Here is a 21,426-nt window from a genome sequence, read left to right on the forward strand (position 1 = left end):
AATGTATCAGTTCTTACGCTGACATTATAGGTATGTCCTCCTTTTAGTCCTTCTATCATGGCAGTGACTGACTGATCTTTTTTTTCAATTACACTAAGGTTGTGGATCTGGATGGCAGCAGGGTCATCTTCATTGTAAACCATAGCCTGGTACACTTGAATATTTCCATTTGGTTCAGATGGTGGCACAAACGTTACTTGGAATTTTGTTACTTCATCTGGTATCTTCTGAAAAGTTATGTTGTTAGGTGGGTCTTCAGGCACTGAAATAAATATTTCAATGACCCACTTAATCAGTTTACTACTACTACTATTAGAGTAAAACCTGAAAAATTTAAATTATATTTTTTAAATGTCAGTATTATTTCACTGATATTTTCTGTTTTTTATTAAGAATTCTCAAATACTTAATGCATATGCACATATTCATAAGCACAATACAATGTCAAATATCTACTGAAATCCTTTTCTTAATGATGGGACTGAATGCCACAAATTTTTAAAATAATGATAACAGTCAGTAGTCTCTTCTCAGAATTTTTTTTTTTTTGTTTGTTTCTTTATCTACTCAAAAAGCCTGAAAACATCATTATACCTTGAAACACATCTGGGGTAGACAAATCCTTGCACAGGCTGACAAGCAAGAAGCAAGAGTCAGTGAGCATTCCTTTCTAAAAACAGCAGAGTATTCCTCTGTTAACAGCAAGCTTCCCCCCAACATATAAACAAGCTACTGTGCTCCTAAGAGTCTCTGCTTATCATAACTAAATCTTTAAGAAAATTTTTTCCACTAACTGATGCCCAGACACAAGCACAACATGCATTTTTCCTGGAGGCAGTTCCTTGTCAAATGCTGATTCCAGTAGCTTATTCTCAAGACAGCAAAGGTATAAATCATTTTCCCAATGTCCCTATCTGAAGGGAAAGGCTGTAACATTCTTTCCAGGCAGCTAAATATTTATTGCTCTACCTGAGCAGACAAGTATGTAGCGTGACCTCTAAATAGTGAAATCAAACGACGGAAGGTAAACACATTCCCTTGGCTGAGGATTTAGATGCAGTTGTCCTATTTCCCAGGATTTTTATACCATACCATAACAAATGCTTACTGAGGCTTCTCCGGAGGAAGTCTGTGTCAACTGGTCCTAACTAAGCCTTAAGCTAAGCTGTACAAACCAGATGAAACTAGATGAGATGAAAAAAAAAAACTGTTCCTCTCTAAAGTTACTGACCTCCTAATGTATCACATATTTACATAAGGAAAAGGGCTTCCAGAAAAGGTACCACAGGATGCTGCCTGTCCCAGAATAGACTCAGCTACCATATAGTTTAATCTTTTTCCACAGCAAAAGAGCATCTTCCAGGGATAGAAATAAGTAATGAAATCTTTAGAATTTAACTTATTTAAAGCACTGGGGATACATATACACATACACACATACACATATATATACACATGCATATATACATATTGTATCATATCAGTAGGGACCTTGGATTTTCATACATCAAAGGAAAGATATATGATAAATAAAGTCATTGTGTAGTATATTTGAATCTGACATTAACCTGAATATGTAACTAAAAAAGCTGTTCTGCAGCAGACCTCACTAGAGATAATATAATTATGCTTTATGTATAGGTGATAATTAGTTTGAATGAAACAGAACTTTCATAACTCTTGAGAAAGTATTTTTACTGTTTTGCTTGTTTGTTTTTTTAAACAATGGAAAACAATTCAAAACCAGCAAAGACAGTAGACAGAACATAACCATGATCTGTGTATGTAAAGTTAGGACTGTATTTTCCCCATGTACATATTTATATTTTTGTACTATTTATAGTTTTCTTAGAAATGCAAATGTTATCTACTTTTCTGTAATGTCTCATTTCTCAGTTTTACTTCTCTGACTTATTTAACAACAACATCTACTTTTATCACCTTAATATCTAGTTCATTCTCCAGATTGTTTAGAATCTGTGGAACAGCTGACTCAAACAAGAATTTCCTATTGGCCTTCACTAGCAACTTCCTCCCACTGAGAGCACACAGATAATGTCCTCAGGTCTGCACAGATACCATTTGTAAATGTAGGATTCACTTCACCTAATTTTTTAAGTTTAAATTTTGCACCAAACCAAGGATGTTGTACAGAGTCTCCCATAGTCTCTTAACAGGTACCTCCACAAGAGAGTCATCCCTGCCTAAGACAGGTATCTCATATAAACATGCTAATGTATAGATAGAACCTCTCTCTTCATTGGCTATAGAAGTAATCTAGTTGGCTGTGTTCCACATATCTAAATTTTACATGGAGCAAGGTAGCAACCCAGCATAACTAAAGGTAAATCTCAGTATTTATAACCATCCCTTTTTTGTTGTCTGACACCTTTTTAAATATTAAAGAAAAAATATCATGAGGATAAATCTGCATTAAAAGCCCACTTCATGTTCAAAGTCCTCATGTATTTGTCAAATTAAAGAAAAACTGTGATTTTCAATCTGTATAAAGTAGAAAAAAACTACAAACCTGCTTCAAAAGTGGAGACAATTACTGGGGAACTAGCCTTGCCTTCTAAGAGTGCAGCATTAACATCCCCCGTAAAGGCGATGATCACTACAGAATACCTCGTAAATGCTTTCAAATCAGAAATTTCTAAGACTTTGTCCTCTTCATTTTCCTTCAAAAACTGAGCTTTATAGTTGTCATTATCCACCTATTAAAAAAAATAAAATAAGTTGTTACAAGGCTTGAAACAGCAAAATAAGGAAATTATTATTTGAACATCCAATTTAACTGTTATTCTTCTACTTTCCTAACTAGTTTTATAGAAGCATTCACAAGAAGTCTCTGGACACCAAGAGCATAAAGCCATGCTGGGGAATGCACTCCCATCTAACCCATGTGTTGCCTTTCTGGCCCCTCATGTAGTTTGTGGTTAAGGGAATGGGCTCTTGGTTGGTGCTGTCTCACACCAAGCAAACGTGAAACAATTTGGCCAGGGCAATCATACTGACCTGAAATAGACATCAAACTAGGCAAAGATCCAGAAGATGAGCAACTATATAGCAGGAGATTGTTTGGAATACAATCAGAAATTTGGGCAGCAATAAATAATGTTGATACAACAGCAAAAAGTGTTTTCTTCTTTGAATATGTTAATAGAAATTATTTTTTATGAGAGAGTTGGGAAGGATTAGTTCTCCCACTCCGAAAGCTGGAAAGCTTTAAGATTCAATCTAAAAAAGGGAGGATTATAGGAGACCTATTAAAAATTTTAAAATATGAAAAAGGCTGTTAATGAATTGAAAATAACCCACTGTTTGCAATGTTCACAAAAATACAAATAGAAATTTTACTTACACAAAAACCAGCTAGAATTAAAAATTGTACAATCTGCAATGATATACCTAAAAACATAACTAAAACCATGACTAATGATTTAGTTATAAACAAAAATAATCTATTGAGGGTGGCTGGCAATTTTCAGCACTGGATATTATATGAAAAAACAATGAATAATTTTGGAAGAATACTTTAGGTACACTTGTCTCTGTGTTAGAGCAGGCTACGGGTTGGATTGTGGATACATTGTGGATACCTCTCACCCTTACATCTCAAATAATCTGTAGTCCTGCAGAAAAATTTCCAGTGTTGGACTTTATCTCCAATTAATCACTTCTAATGGTAGCATCAAAAACAAGAAAAAGGAAAAAACTGGATGCTTTTCTGATGTTTGAAATATCATTTCCAAAACTGTATTTATGTATATTCCCACTGCTTCAGTTAATAATGTTTTTATTATTGTTTTTTCAGTGTAATTTGAAAAGAGAATTAGGTAGCCATACAGTAGTTTTCCCACTGAAAAAAACCTGTATTAAATGCAGCTGATAAAACATTAGAATAGCTCAAGCATACCATTTGTTTGACAGATAGGCATATATCCCCACTGAGAATTAACCTGAACTAAACTTTCTGATGAATTCAACAGACATTCATTTCCTGGGATGGCCATTAAGAACTAAAACATTTTCTTTTTTCTGACTATCAAAAATCTGGCAAATAAATATTTATGTAACAGCTCAAGTACAATCATAGCACTACATCATTAAATCTATTTCTATTCTTTATGGAGTTTAATGGTTAACTTCCATTTTCCTTACCCATTTCCAGGAATATTTTATTCAGAAGTACTTCTAATTATAGTAGACAGTAAGACAAACTAAAACATGGCTTCGAAAAATAATTAGTTTTTAGCTTTTCTGATCTTTAAAACAGCAAGGGGCATCCTAGTAATTTAAGCAGACTCCTAATACATTCAGTTATGAATAGTAACTAATGACTTTGAGTTTATAATGGAGGAGTCCTGAATTATTCTGTTCAATGATGCCACTTTTATAAATAGTTAAAGATACTCAGTTGAGAATAAAAATGAGTAAAGTTATACATACTGGAAGTTTGTGGAATTTGGAATCTTCACAAAAATTCCCCACTGGGACAATTAAATATATTACTAAAAAATTCACTGAAAAAGATTGTGCTTTTATGGTTTTTAAGAAGGAATAGATTTGTCTACTAAAGTTCTACAGAACTGGCACCTGTAGTTACTGATCATTAGTCCAACAACATCTAATTACAAGGAGTCCATAAATATAAAGCTGGTTATCTGAAATATACTCGGAAAAAAAAAAAAAAACCCACCAAAAAATCACTTTGTAAAAACAAAACTGGTCTTCCAAACTGAAGATCTGAAACAGTTTTTAAATTCCTTTCAAATTCTGGCAAGTTTTATTATAACTTATAAGGTATTTATAATATTTTCAAAGTGTAGATTGAGATTATATAATTTATAATTTTGAAATTATCAGAAAGAGAGGAAATTGTTTCAATGCAAATTGATGAAATATTAAACCACAAAAAATCAAGCTTTGAAAACTGAATTTTTAAGTTTTATAAAAATCATGAAATGTTTTCCTACTGATGCACTAGATTGTGGTTTAGTCAAACATGAGAGGAATTTTTCATAAGGAAGAAGTCTTCTCTAACTTTATTAGAGAGGAAATAAAACTTGCTGTGTAGTTTTTAGTAACCTACCCGTTGGGCCAAGCAATCACCCCTGCAAGTCCTGCCCTTGTACATCTTTCATCCTGCCATTTTACTGCTGCAGTAAGCACATTCAGAAATGAGCAGATTTCACTCTACATGCTGTTCAATGAACTTAGGAGAAACTTACAGGACTACACATTACTCTCTTATAACTTCTCTGAGTAGCTTAAAAATACTTGGGTTTTTTTACTGATCTCCTTAGATGTTTTAACTGCAGAAATATCTCAACACTAATATATTAGCAGATCTATAATTATTATGACAGATTCAGCAAAATTAAATATACATAAATAGACTTTCTTCTCAGAAAACTTTCTGTTTAAAGGCCTTAAATACTTTGAAGTAGACTTTAATTTTTTTCCCACTACCTAACAGACTGATTCAAAATTTTTGAAACTGCAAACAGCAACTTTTCCTAGGTAATGTCTGGTAAACTACTTCCTGTCTTCACTTATAGCCCTGTCTATGTAATTCCTGGCAGAACACGGAACCTACATCCTACAGCTCATGTGCTTGAACTTAGAAAGATGCCTATCTTGCCACAGGGCAGGAAATGGGGTTTATTAATGGTGGTTTTAAAGAGTTTTGTAAGTGCAATAGAGGATGAAAAGAGAAAAGCCACTAGAGTTTTTCTCTTACATCAGTTTTTTTTTGGTTATATACATCAAGGAGAAAGAAGTGTTATTACTGTACTACCAAAATACAATTGATCTGATGGACAGAGCATCAAGTGCAAAGTGGGAAATCTAGTTTGACTTTAAAATTTGCCCTCTGGTGCCATGTAACTTTGTACAAGTAATTTCCTTTTGCTAGGCTCTCCACTTTGGTTTGTAAAATCACTGTGATGAACTTTTCCTTCCTTTGAAGAAGAAAAACTCATTATGGTTAAAAAGAGGTCCACTTCCACAAAACTCAACTACTGTTTTCCTGTGTACATTTATAGATACATGTTTTTTCCCTCCAAGACCTCTTACTAGCACATGCTTTTTTAATATGAAGCAATTAATTTATCTCCCATTAATAAACTAATAAATGAACAATTAAATCTTATGTGGAATTTATGTGGAAATACACACAATCATATGGTTTTCAATCCAGTTATGTCTGTCCTGCAATTTCCTTAAGAACATCTGCTGTGGTATTGATATCTCCAAACATCTCTATAACCACTAAGAGTAAAACAGAGTTGCCTTACTGAAGTAACATCTATGAGGTAGCTCATTGGTCCTGTAATGACGGCAGGTTCACTCCAGCTGACATTAATACTGTGAGGAGATGTAGCTAAAACAGTCACATTTTCTGGAGGACCTTCTGGAGCTGTAGGAAAAAAAATCTGTATGTGAATCATGGCCAAGGAAGTAAAAAAAAAAACAAAAAAAACCAACCCCAGTATAATTTTAATGGCCAGTACACATTTGAAAATAAAACTTTGTCACACAACTAAGATTACACACTACTTAAATAACTATATACTATATATATAACTATATTTCTCTTTTTTTCATATGTAAGATACACCATGTGATTTAGAAATACATCTTTCATTGCAACGACAATTTTTCTAGAGTATGGACTGCCTACGACTTCAACTTAAATTGAGATTATAGGCTTATTTAATTAAAGTTTTTTATAAGTAATTCACATGACAATAGAAAAATATAGGTGAATATTTATACAATTAAAAATGTATAATATATTTGTTTATGTCAAATGAATCATTCAAAGAACAAGAAAATGTGAAAAGACATCATATTCTCCATGCTAGAAAAAAATCCCAGCAGTATCAGAAAGTAAAAGTAGAAATAATTTTCTACATTGCTTTTCAATTTATTCTTAATTTGTTGAGAAACTACAGAAAACCCAAACAAAAGAAGTGATAAGAATTGAAAGAGGGCAAGAATATTCACATTAAGAAATGAGATTTCTCTAAAATTTCCATTTGTTGAGGTGATATGTGAATTAACCTTGTTAATTCTTATTAATGAGTAAAAATCTAATGAAATCTTAATAACAACTCAGCAATTCTCAGTAAATGCTATTATTTTTTCAAAATAATTATTTAAATTTCAGGAAAATAAAATTTGGAATAGAATGTCAACAGATTCATAGATAATCACAGAACTTGGCTCCAGGGTGCCTTGTTTTTGGATCTATTACTACAAAAAAAGACAACTGTAATAAGTATTACTAAATAGCCTGTTAAAAAACAACATATTTCCAGAACTTGACTTCATGCTGTCTTCTTTCCAATCTACCACAAAAATCTACATGTCAGTTACCAGTGTATTATAAAAAATTATTAAAGCCGCCTATGCTAATCAGGACATGCAGTCTCTTTTCTCAAACAAGATTAACACATGAATACGTAGTTTGCCACCATTAATCATTAGGTAAGAGGGATAAATGAGGAAAAAAAATTAGAGGATATACAAGGCTACTTAGGAAGAAAAAACTGGAGGGTATACAAGTCTACTGTTCTTCTTCAGGAAGAACACAGAGTAGGAAAAGGAAAAGAGCACAGAATGAAGTATGTAGCTGCTGCAGTTGTGTGTGGAAGATTAATGAGGAAAATAAAAATTTTGCACTGTGGAGGTGAAAATTTGGCACCATTGTTGCAGAACAAAACAGAAATATTTGGGATTAGATAAGGTGCTATGATGAGTTTAAGGCGTTGGATATAGGAATTAGATTCCTGTGCCGGGATTAGCAGGAATATACAAGACTTTATAGGCAGGATCAAATTCAATCATTGGAAGCAGTCTCCAAAAATATTGAATAGCATGGAACAACTGAAGAGTGTAACTGAATGAACTGTGAGTGCATATGAGGGCTGATAAAAGAGCAGAGTGCTCAGAGAAGGCTGGCTGTCAAGTGGGAAGCTACAACAGATAAAACAAAATACAAGGGCAAGCAAGTTCCCTGAAAATTAGAATAAGCACAAATTTTATTTTTCAGGTAATGCATGTCAGGCTTGTTACCAAACACTAAGCAATGCTTCCAGTAACTATGGCAATAAATATTATATTGGCTTTTTGCAAGATGAAATTTCTGAGTAACAGTATAAAATTACATATGTATAGCTTCTTGAGCCTTAGTTTTCAAACCAACCAAGTTTCCGAAGACAATTTTCCATTGTTTTCTTATAGAAATAACGGACTCTGCAGTTATGCATTAGATGATGTGAAATAATTTTAAAGCATAATCTTATCTACAAATTATCCAGTCTGCAGTTACTTGTATGGTTGATTTCCATATACAGTTTATACTCAATGTATTTGTAGATATTTGAAAGAAATTTCTGATTGAGTATGCTATATTTAAGTTACTTATCTAAAGTATGTCTGAACATTAATATCTGGTTTATTTTCATTATGAAAAGTAAAATTCCAGACATTAACCAAATCATAACGAAATGTAGGAAATTTTTCTGAAATAGCATGTATCATTGGGGAGAAAACCACAACATAGAAAGTATCTGACATGTCTCATGTCTTACAAAAAACATCTTTTTTAAAACTATGTTTGATTCAGTGGATAACTGCCGCATTCTGATTTAGGTTTGTTTGTGAAATGAATCTGGTCAATATGAAGCCGTGATATCACTACCCCCTTTCTCTTATAAATCACAGCAATTTACTCTGGAGAAACGACCTAGTCTTATTCTCTCATTCCCCTATAATCCAATCACTTCCTCTCATAAGCACTTTTCTCCTGGTTTTCACAATAATGCATTTTCTGTAACTAATAACCATCATTTCCTGATTATCATGCTTCTATCCTTGCACAGGAATGTGGGTCTTATGGAGGTCAGGGTCATCTTTCCCATCCATCTGTGTCCTGATGCTAAGGCAGCAGTTAAGTGAGTTAGTTTGAAGATAAGTCTGGGTAGCCCATCATTTTGTATAATCCTCAAAAATAAGACTGAATACTCCAGTTTTCTAACAGAAATTCATGCTTGCCAGCTTGTTTAGGATCAGCTCCTTTTTTCCCTTTCCTAGCAAAAATTAAGTGTGTGCTTCAGTTATTTAATTTTTAATTATCTAGGTTATTTTTACATAATTTTAAACAGTTACATCTTATATTACTACATAATTATTTTCAAATGTTTGCTTTTGGAAACTTAACAAACAACGAAAAAACAAGTTCTCCCAGGCAAAGCTTTCCAGAACAAAGTACACATAACTAGACATGAAATTCATTACTTTTCATCACACAGAAACATTTCTTTAATAGTACCAAGCAACTGGGTATCAGCAGGGATGGGGAAAGAAGGCACTGAAAGGTACTGAAAAGAGAAGGCACGCTCTGCCCCACACTTCTATGTCCTAGCCTTCATGGGACATTTGAACATCTGGGATTTTCCTTTGTACCTCAGTATACCCTGGCATTAGGAGACTTGGCTGTTTACCAAAAAGCACTGCATTGTGTAACTGTATGAGATCCAAAATGAGGCCAGTGATCTCACTGTTATTTGTTTTCCATCTAACACTGACCCTCCACGATTATTTTTCTCTCAGAAAACCTAAGTTCAGCCAATCTTATTCTCATAAATGTAATAGTGAAAATTGGGATGAGTGCAGGTGTGAGGGAACAAAATTTCCATAGCTAAGTAAAACATTTTTTGCCCTTTCCCTTACTGTGACACAACATTGTGATCTTCTGTGCTGGTAACTATATAAATCTAAGTTACGATGAAAATATTTAATTTTGTAGAATAGATTTGGCTCTTGGGCAATCAATCAGCTAAGTAATAATGGTGCCATCACTCTGCTTTATGGGAGAGTTAGACAATTCCTGTGAGGATAATCTGGAAGACAGAAGGTTGAATAGTTTATCTGTGTGATGTGAGAACTGGGCTGTACTAACAATCCATATTATTTTCATGAAGTAACTGTATAACCACTCTCAGTACAGAACACTGCCATAATTTTTGTCTGAAACTTGCAAATGAGTTAAAGAATCTTGAAAATAATTCCTGTGGCCTTACATTTGTCTTTATAATGAACAACTGAAATAAACAGCTAAGATCCTCACCTTATTCACTGGATAGTCAGAATTATTAGGTATGTCAGCTTTAGCACAACAATCAAATCCTCAGAACTTGTAAAAAAAATTGGTATTTTTTTAATGTAATTTTTGCTGCTCTTGAGGTTTATTCTCTTTATATTCTGGGCAATGAGTCTAACAGTTTTCACCTTAAATGCTCCTCCTGAATATGATAATAAATAACCTCCTGAATATGATAGCTTAATATTTTCTCTAAGATTGAGAGAAACACAAATTTCTGAGAATCCAATGAATTATGAAGAAAAAAACCTTTTACTATTATTTTACAACAAAGATAACTTTACCTTTGGTAGAGGCAAGGTCTTACAGAGGCAACTCCTGAAAATTAAGTAAAACACTGCCTAACTTCTGCCCTCAAATGTGCAAACACAGCTCCCATTGATTTTATGGGCTAAGTACTCAGGGTATTTTACATAGCAGCTAAGTACTCTTAAGCCCTAACAGACCATGTATATTGGCTGGGTATCAGCAGGCTAATCCAGAGGATGCTTGGCCCTGTCCATGAGGGCAAGGAGAGGGAGATCAACACCTGTTTTCTGCATACACTTTGCAAGGCTGCCCATTGCCAAATCTGCTTGGTGCATTCTGAATTTATATTTCCTTAAACAGGTTGTATCTTTTGCAAAAGGGCATTTTAAACAATAATTCTAAAAACTAGGCTTTCAAAAGTATGAGGTACCTAGAAACCTGGACTTGCTAAAGATCAGCCACTGCTCATGGAGGCTCCCAGCACTGCTGAAGCATGACAGAGCTGCCAGCTGGCTACCCAGATGTGTTGTGTCACCTTTATCTTTTTTTCCTCCTCAGCTGATTGCCATTCCCCCAGGAAAAAGACGAATGCCCAGACATGACATTTGGAATAATGCCCATGCCTCTTCAACTCCACAGCGGTGTGTTTTATAGGCAGCTTATCTCCTGATGTGTTATCAGTTTAACTCACAGATACAGGGCAGCAGCCTCAGCCCTTGGGCTGGAAGAACTGGTGGAACTTTCATACCTTTGACTCCACCACTTTTAAACTATCTAACACACCAAGGACCGGCTGCTGAGAGGGACACTGAATTGGCATAGGGCTTGTGCAGTCTATTGAGATGTTTATACTTTTAACTACCATCTTCTCAGTGGGACTGGACAGGAAACTAGCTCTCTCTTAATCCAAATCATCACTGTCAAAAGAGGAAATCATAAAAAGCATCCTAAACTTATGCAATTACATGTGCTTTCATTATCTGCTTCTCCATCCAGTTTAAATCCCTAACTTTTAAACTCAGCAACAATTTTTTGAAAAGTATTTGCATTCATCAGCAGCTGAGTTCTATCAATTTAATAGTAAGAAATCTCCCCAGAGCTTCTGCCTCAAGAGTTGCAGAATTTCTATTATCTATTTTGTGCTCCATCTGGGTTAGTTTTTTTTCCTTCTCCTTAATTTAAAATGTTGCATTGATTTACAGGCAGAGCTTCCCCATGAGAGTCACAGAAGAAAGTGCATGTGAGAATGACTCTGCAGCTGATTCCAGTCCCAATCAAAAGGACTACTTCTGAGCTTTATAAAAAATCAGGGTGTTATGATGTTTACTATCACAATGTCTAAAGCCTCCTGTGTTCACATCAGATGATTTTAAAAACATGAGTGGGACAAGGTGAACATCTGGACCACTGAGTAGTCTTTGGTATACAGCTGTTTAAGTGCTTGGTACCTCTATTATCATAAGTTTGTAAGGAGAAATGATGAAAAGAGCTATGATTAAGTCAGGCAACTCATGGTGATTCTCACTTGTTCTACAGAGTCTACAGGCCAAATCTCAGATATTCTCTACCCTAGGATGGCCGCAAACTGGTAGGCAAGGCCATATATCCCCATGGCAACTGCCTAAATAATTTATATTTCATGTCCCCTTCTCTCAAATATTTATTTATGAAAACTACCTTTTCTCTTACTTGGAAACTTAAATCCTCAGCTGAGGCATGCGAGTTCTATGTGTCACAGCAATCCTGTACATGTTACATGGCTATTCTGATTAGTAAACTCTGTAGGTAGATATGGTTTACGAAAGAAACTATTGCTTAAATTCCATTGCCAAAAACACACAACAGAATTTCAGGAAAGTTTTACAGTGTTAATGAACAGACTTTTAATCAAAGAATTAAAAAAATATTTTTTTCATTGGCACACCCCACAGGTGAAATTGTATTGAAAAATGGTATATCAACTCAAGCAAAAATTCAGACTTACCAAGTCTACACGTGCAGTACAGCTGAGGATTAAAATTGTTGTTGAGTAAGCAGTAAATATAAAAGGGTATACAGAATACATTGAAATATTTATCAGTGTTAGGAATGTATATTTACCACATGATTTATGTAATATAAAATATGTATAAATATAGATATCATAGGTCAAGAGTTGCTATAAATCCTTGTTGACTTCACCAGTATTGTAAGTCCTTGAAGAAATAACTACTACCAAGAATTCTTGTGTATTTAGATGAACATCACATTGTTATAGCATTATGAGACATGGCAGACATCCTTACTTACAGCCAGGAAGGGTTTGAGTTGAAATCCAAGGTGAAGAACTGCCATAACCAACATTCGTACTGGCAGCAACAGCAAATCTGTACCATCTGTATTTTTTCAGTCCATACACTGTGTCTTCTATCCAGTCATCCATGACATTTTCATATAAATACTGATGCATCTCATATTCAATACATTCTATAGCTTCCCAGTCACTGCAGTGGATGGATTGTAGCTGTGTGGTAATCTTGTAGTTTTGAAAGTAGCCAAGGATAGATTTTGGTGATCTCCAATGCAAGGTCACACTTGTTGATTGCACATTGGAAAAAACAATATCCCTGGGAGCACTAGGAACTACAGATAAAAATACTTGTAAGATACCTTAATTTGAAAGAAAAGTGATTGCAACTATACTACTTTTATTCACTGTTGAAAAAATATTTAAATAAGCATATCTAAAGACCGAGATTCAACTTCATGTATTTAATAAGCAACATTTCCAATGGCCTAAATAACACCGCACATTGTTAGATGGCATACATTTACTATAGTTTTTGAAATAAAGAAAAATTCTTTCAGCTGTGGCATGTAGGACCAGCTTTGAGATGTGTGATGTTTCTATTGCTACTTTGGGGACTATGTCTCAACTAATGGACGGAATATTTCACTGAGTTATTTTTGGCCTACCCACAGCATCTTTTACTGTGGGTTCTAACTGGGATTCTTCACCTCTCATTTAGAAATACTCATGTGTCTCCCTCTCTCTTGCTAGCATATGAAATCCTCAAACAACACATCGAGGTAAGTTTCATTAGTCTCCTGTTTCACCTTCTGAATAAAGAGTGTTCGTACACACAATACGTTTGTCTAGCAGTACAAGAAGAGTGCTTTACAAGAGCACGAAGAGAAAGAGCTGAATAAAAGATAAAAAATAAACTTTCCACAAACTTTTATTTCATTTATTTAAATGCAGGTTAGATTCATGTCCATGAGACAGAAGCGGCACCTATATGTACATATATATACATGTACACACATTTACTCAGTCTATATTGAGTTGGCAGTGTACTCCCAGATTTCACAGACTAGTGGCAACATATGGTTTTGTGCTATATCACATAGTCATAGAGAAAGCTAATATTATCTCTAAGACTCTGTAAGGTAATACTAATACTCTCTATGCAAAAACTGTGCAGAAAAATCAGCTCAGAAATCATTGTGAGCACATAGCTTTAAAAAGTGCTTTAGAGTCTTTGGGGGAAGAGGTATCACTGGTAAAAGAAAAACACACGATACATCCTCAAACTGAAACTGAAGAAGTCCCAAGGCTTACATAAAGAAGAAAGGGATCTCAGGCCAACATTACTGGAGAAGAAAGAAAAAACACTCCTTTTTCTTTTCTTTCAGCCTTATGGGAATATCTGATCTTTGCTTTTGTCTGCAACAATTTGTTTATTAAAATCATCACTATATAATAAGCTGAAACTTCTCCACTAAATATGGATGTTTTACAAGGAATGTAAATTCTGAATCAGACAAAGCTGTGCTGATGAAAAGGTTGAGAAATTAAAATCCCTTCAAATGAACCCAAAACAGGCGGAGTCTGCAGCAGGGAAAAAGAACCACGGGCCTTCCCCTGTACTTACACTGAGCTCTCACACACAAGTACACAACATCACAGCATGGAACAGTCCCAAAGGCCCCCTACTTGCTACACACTAACCAGACACAGAACAAGAGCGAATTATATAAAAAAGCCCTTTGCTAAAGACAGCTTCCATCATTGTACTCCATGCTATCAAAATTAAAGTTGCTTTTCTCTGTTGTTATTAGCATGAAGATAAGTACAGAAAATAGTTAAAAACCTCAAAACATGCAGTACCATTCTTAATTGCTCAGATTGGGAGATGTAATACTTAGTTTATTCACTTACAAAAAGTAAAGCACTGCAATATTTTCATAAAAATTCTATAAACTGTACTATTTGTGTAAATTACAAGAAATGTCCAAGTTTGACTACTAGTTTATGGAAAATAAAGGCAGAGAAATGTCACATGGTTAGTAGAAAATACTTGCATTTTTCCTCCTTCTAACTCTATTAATATCTGTTAAGATACTGCAAAAAATATGAACTCTTACAAACCCAAATATGACAATGATAGAATGTGGGATAAAATAGAAAACTAACTATTGTGCTATATTCCAATACAGAAACTAGAGTTTGCCATAAGGCAGACAGTAACTGGTACTTGCTGGGTGTTAGTAGGAAGGTGGAAATATATACCTTCACTTGCTCAAATGTGCAGCTGGTTGAGCCCTGTCTGGCACAACTGCAGTCTCTGCACCTAAAACAAGGCAGTTTAAAGAGGCTGATCACAGATACAGGAAGAGCAGTGCCCATGGTCTCTACACCATGATGGCCTTTCCTTCTTAAGCAGAGTACCTTGCTCCCTTATTTTCAACACGGATGATGACACCAAAAATAACTGAGAGTTAGAAATTTTGTAGTAAAGAAGAAAAGGACACTTGACTTTCATAGAACTAGAAATTATATCAGGCAAAATTATGGTGGCTCTGATTTGTGGGGTCTTCCACAGACTAACAAAATTCTAATAAATCCAGCCTCCATGAGCTTTTCTTGTATTTGGAGAGACAAACTCACTGTAAGTGGGGGAAGAATGGAGAGTGGAGAAATGTTTCTCTTTGTATCTGTCTTTTTCCCCACTGACTGCTGAGGGTGCCCATACACAGTATCTTCACAAGGCTGAAGGTAACATCTGTGATTAGCCCAGTAAGTAGCACTACATGAAAACCACCATTTTTAAAGATAAACTTGCAGGTATCCTGGTAGCAGACAATCAGACCAGCATTTATTCTTTCACACAAAAGCTTTTATAACTATTTTTGTTGTAATTTTTCCAGTTTATGAAGATCCATATAAACAAAATATTTTGAACCTAAAAATCAAGGATCAGTCAGCAGAATTCAGAGTAAAATTTTCTCTGTCATTGCCTAGACCTTTAAACCAGACCTTTAAATTGAGTCAGGGCCCTAAATGTTAGTCAGTTTAAAATCAAGGTAATTTTGTCTACTTCTTTACATACACAAATCAAATATAAATGTAATCACTTATTAGAACAAATGAAAAGATGTGACCTGAAACTGGAGCAGATCAAAGAGGTTTGGTCCTAGGGCCACCGTGAAGAGCAGTGACACCCAGTGGCACAGTATCTCTTGGGCTTGGTGATTCTGTTCAGAGACAATTTCAAGACAGCTATGCTATTGGGTTACAGATACAAAGAGGATTACAATTACTCTAGCATGGAGAATCAGATTTCCATTCCTCAAGAATGACTAAAATTCCCCTAACTTTTTCTGTCCACAGATGGTACTGATTTGAACAAACCATTCCATGCTTCCTAGAGTAATCATGCAGCTTGTCTAAATTTTCTAAACATGACTTAACAATGATGAAGTGATCACTGTTCACACTAAAAATTACGGAAGCTAGAAAATACATATTTTTCAATTATTATTTCAGGTTACATTGGAACTGTATAAAGACTTATTATTGATTCTTACACACTGACAATTCGATTTGTAACTAATGGCAATTGTATTATTAATCCAAATTTCCAGAAAGGTGCACTGAAAGAAAGGCATGAAAAAGGTTGTGACTGTGGTATTGTAAGATACTAATTGCAGAGGACTGTGCTCTGATAAGCTTGTGGGAATTCTCATACTAATCCCAAGTTTAAATTTCCCAAGAATCATACATAGGATCCCTTAAGTCTCATTACATATCTCACGGTTTTCCCCTATTGTATTATCTTTGCTATAATTCAACTGCTCTCTGGGAGTAGGGAGTTTTTCTAAGTCTGAAACATTTGGTGCAATGCACTCTACCTAATTTTCCATTTAATAGCTTCTAATTCAGCTTCTAAAAGCCAGCCAGGGAGGTGGCAGAGAGGCTAACCATGAAATACTGGTGAATTCAGTTTCTGGACTGGAAGAGGAATGAGGCATTTTCAGGTTCATCTACTGTTGTTCATATGATGCCTAAATTTCAATGAAAAGTAACTGATATCAGATTCACATAGGATTTTAATCTCCTAAAGCTTTTTTACATGCCTGAGCTCTCACTAAAGTTGACAGAAAGTTAAACACCTAAACAGAAGTTAGTTTGGCAGATCTAGGCCCTATGCTTGTCTGGGTACAATGCTAATCAGCCCTTCCAAAGCTGGTGAACTGCTCTGGCATTAAGTTTTTATTTGCTAACATAAATTAAAGGAAATTTTTGGTAGAAAAAGCACTAGCACGGCACAAAGATTCATATAAAGTTGAAATTCAGCCACAGAGCTGGTTTAAACTAACAAAAACACGTGGTAGAAAAAACCTTATTCACAATGCAAAGATAACCTAAGGGCAGCAAAGGACACACACACACAAATCTACTGAAGGAAGAGAGGTTATGGCTTTCTGTGGAGACTTTTGTGGAAAGCAACAACTACAGCTGCACGGGCCGCGAACAGAAGAGGGTAATATGATATGGCATAGTTCCTAACAAAGTTAATAAAAAAAAAGCCTGCCTACAGAACAGCTGCTTGTAGCTGGAGTTTGGATTAAAAGAATTGCGGCAGCCTAGAAGTCTGTTGGGCGGTATTAAGAGCATCAATAGGAGGAAAGTGAAGAACAAAGTAGAACCGACAGCAGTGGGCACACACCAAAAAAAGTCTTCAGAAAACAGAAATAATTGAAAAGAAAAGAAATATGCCGTATTGATTATCTCTATTAAATTTTGAAAGCTTAGTTGCACAAATGAGTTCCATGGGTTAAGCTGATAACCTTGATCATACTAAATACTAATCAAGTATAGAATGCTAACTTCAGGAGGACTCATCATGATATAAAGTCCTCCTCAGTATGAATAAATACATCATGAATAGGACCCAAATTATTTTGCTAACATAAAAATGTAAAAAACTGTAGACTATTTTTCCCATGACTTGGGACTGACATTATCAGACATGCTTTAAAGGAAATTGCACAGCTGAGTGCATGTCTTAAAAGAGCCTCTCTGGACCATGTTTCTTAGTCCTCAGCACATTAGAAAATTCAGTCTCCAACTTTGGGATCTAAGTACTGAAAAATCCAATCATGCAAATCTAGAGAGAAATGCAACTCTTTAAGCTAAAAAGAGAAGTGGTGAAAAGCTGCCTGTACTCAAGTCTTAAATGTTCAGCTTTCTATTAAACTTAAACACTGTCTACTTTTCAGTAAATATTGTATTTGACCTGTAGAGGCTATCCATGTCAGCTTTGTAGATGAATGACACCACCATTTCTTATATATTAATGCAGAGTTGACCTAGTCCCTATAAAAAAGACAAAATTTCCTTTTTCCTATACTATATGAATAATCTATTTTTATCAATCTTCTTGTAAAAAACAACACCAGCACAATTTCATTGGCAGCAACAAAGTGATGTTGCATTTTTCTAGTGAAGATTTGCCACCAACCTCAAAGCCATTTACTTAACTTTGGACCAAACAATTAATCAGAAGATGTAAAGAAATTCATATTACATAAAGAAAATTACATCTGGGAAAAATATCAGTCCTCTTGGAAGTGTTTCAAAGATTCTTATTCCTAATTCAGTCTGAAATTTTTGGATGATTCTCTTTAATACTATTTCAAAAGGTGAACTTGCACCAGGGATTGAACATTGTGAAACACATAAAGTTTTTCTGCACAGGGGACACTGAAGCTCTGCCATTTCCAATACAGTGGCTCTGCAGGAGGCTGATTCCCTAGGATAACTAGAGCAACACATCTGCATTGCACATCTTACTTGCAGCCCTAAGAACCACTTGAGGGCATGGGTTTAAATATTCTTCCAGTGCATCATGGTCATCTGTCATTTTCATCACTACTTAATGAGGAAAACCATGTAACTCCAGCTCAGAGCTGTCATGAACTGCCAGATCCTGAGAAAAGGATTTATGGTGAAGCAAAAAACATTTCCTTGGATGTGAAGACGGCTTTAAACTCTTGCTATGTTTTGTGCTTCTCAAAGGTCTTGATTTTAAAAAAGCCCACATTTTCCAGTGAAAGCCTCCATACTGGAGATACAAGGAACCTTTAAAGTGTTCCTTGTGCAGAGAGTAAAGACATTTTGTGCACTTGTAACAAAAAATGATGCTAATTTGCAACCTCCACACCAAAAGACCTGAGAAACTTTCCCATCGCCAATTCTTTTAGGCACTACTCTTTTTTATTCACAAGGCATACTTCTGTGAATAGCTACAAGTTGTTAATGGCCTGGAAAATGAAGCCCAGATTAGATGCAAAAATGCTTCTTGGACACATTTCTAGTCATATTTCTTTTAAATGTAAGATATGAATGAATTTCTGTTTAGCATAAAATAAATAGCAAGGAGTGTCACCAGAGTGCAGTGGGAGCCTCAACCTCTTCTAAGATTGTGTTCAGGTATATCAGGTATGACTAGTAGTAAGGGCGAGAAGTAGGGGAATTACTCTGTGTGCCTTAATACTGCAATCAATATGATTAATATTCTCCAAAAACAATGAAAAGTCTATAAAGAAAAATCTAAATAAAAAATAAACAGAAGCAGTTTTATTTTTTATAATTCATGCTTTGGCCACGCCCAAGTGGCTTTTTAATTGTTCTGTTTTTATTGTAAACTGAATGACTGTTACACTTGTCCCAGATTTGTGAGTTAACTGAATATTCAGCTTTAGTGTGACTTTTGGAGAAGTTTCCTACTATTTTATGGCTGTTTCTTTCTTCTAAAAATTCACTCAGCCTTAATGAAATTTCATTTTAGCATGTGCATTATCTTGAAAACAATCCAAAGATATCTATTCAGCCATAAAATCCTAACTCATTTATGCATGTGTATGTATACTATATTATCTTTCGTATCCCTTATAATGTATTTAATCACAAACTAATACTACCACTACAAAACTGACAGCTTTTATAACATACTGCAGCCTGGCAGAGGTGGTTTACCGTGACAATGGAGCTAGATTAGACACAAAACACTACTAATCTCCTCATAAATTTAGGCTTCATGATTCATGTTTAATTGTACCCCGATATGAACAAATTTACCTTAAAAAATGGCAAATAATCTTGCCAAGAATTTAAAGGTCAAATGCTATGCAGTGAGGCACTGAGCAAAATTCGATTTCACTTTATGTCAGAAATAAATGCATTGCAAGTGACTCAGTGCTGGCTACATATTCTGTGACTAATCTTAGACCACCATAAATAAGAAGCTGACAACAGCTATAAAACTGTTTCCATTCCCATCCATGGATCTCCAATTCCTAGTATCCAGTCACTACAAAACTATCCATGCAAACACGCAGCTAAGGAAATGTCCTAATAATAACTAGTTTGTTGTAAATATGACTAAGCAACAACAAAGCAAGAAAGGGTCAGTGCAGAGCTTGTGGCAAAAAGTACATGTGTAGTATAATTCCTTCACCTAGGAAAAATCCCAGTGTTAAGACACATAGAACAAATGTTGTTACAAAATAAAGAGTGGTTTGGGCTCTTTTCCCTGCTAGCACAACTCTTTGTAACATGGAGACACTACCAGTCGCTCCCTAAAGTCCAGGCTTAATCCACAGCTTTTTAAGACTTTCCTCAAGGACTAATTAATAGCCAATCCCAAATTTCTCAGAAATCCCAACAATTAACTTTCTCAGGTGTCAGGCTTCTTTAGCACTGCTAGAAGCCTTTCCCCCATCCTCCAAGATGAGAAGCACCTGGGAAGTCTCCTGTGCCCCTCTGTTACCAGAGAGCAACATGCCTCCTGTGCAACTATCTCCAAGTCTGAACTCCACCCCCAAGTTCAGTCTTGCACTAGCACTGAGGCTTGCCCGTTCAGCAGCCACGGTGTAAAAGAAAGCTTTGAGTGTTCTGACTGCATTTGAGAAATGTCCAGAAATGCAGGAGCACACTCATCTATGTTGAGCACAGCAGCTCAGCTCATTACATTATTTCCAGTCAACACTGTAAAATGTTAAGAGTATGCTTGTGTCTAATACTTAAACAATGCCTTTGCCTTTTCAAAGTTGGATTTTGAGCCTCCCTGATGAACAGAAATTTCTGAACAAACAAGAGGAGAGATGAACTAGTCTTAAACTGCCAAGGTTCTGGACAGAAGGGGACCAGCAGGGATCACTGGCAGCATTTGTAGGGGAACTGTTGATGAGGAAGCCAATTTAGACAGAAAATGTCATCAGAAATGTGTATGAATGTGCCACGTCATAGTTCAAATAACAGATGTGAGCAGGCTTTAGTGGGATAGACTGTATCATGAGGAGGGGTAGTCATCAAAGTACTACCCTGGCTATTTTCACAGTGTTGGCCAAAATATGCCAGCAAGGGGCTTGTCCTCATTTGGAGCTCATCCAATTGATCTGGAACCAAAGCAGCAGTAGCTCAGCTGGCAACACAGACATGGTCTAGATTCATTCAGATATGCACATCCACAAATCTAATTTTAAGAAGTGTGGAAATCAAAGCTCATAATGGAGACCAAGGCTTTGTGGACAGGAGGGATCTGGTGGAGGTGCGTGCCACTCAGGGACCTAGCAACTGGAGGTCTAAGAGTAAGGGTCAGTCTGACCTCCTCTAAGTTCAATGTCTGATCTCCTCCAAGCTCAGGTCTGCATAGCCAAGCTGCTCCCCTCCATTT

The 21,426-nt window shown here is 35.5% G+C and overlaps 1 protein-coding gene across 8 annotated transcripts in view; it reads right to left on the reverse strand.

The window, feature by feature from the left end:
- PTPRQ (protein tyrosine phosphatase receptor type Q) overlaps window positions 1-21,426 on the reverse strand; it is a 124,611-nt gene that overhangs the window by 37,637 nt on the left and 65,548 nt on the right. For 7 of the 8 annotated variants that reach the window (XM_083859427.1, XM_083859426.1, XM_083859425.1 and 4 more), the window contains 4 exons: window positions 12,713-13,045; window positions 6,303-6,424; window positions 2,531-2,717; window positions 18-262 (listed from right to left, as the gene is read on the reverse strand). In XM_083859427.1, the coding sequence (XP_083715553.1) occupies window positions 18-262; window positions 2,531-2,717; window positions 6,303-6,424; window positions 12,713-13,045 (887 nt within the window). The remainder of the gene's footprint in view (window positions 1-17; window positions 263-2,530; window positions 2,718-6,302; window positions 6,425-12,712; window positions 13,046-21,426) is intronic. The other variant, XM_083859429.1, reaches the window with a different exon arrangement.

Source organism: Zosterops lateralis (genome assembly GCF_965231275.1).
Source record: "Zosterops lateralis genome assembly, chromosome: 4".
Lineage (NCBI taxonomy): Eukaryota > Metazoa > Chordata > Aves > Passeriformes > Zosteropidae > Zosterops > Zosterops lateralis.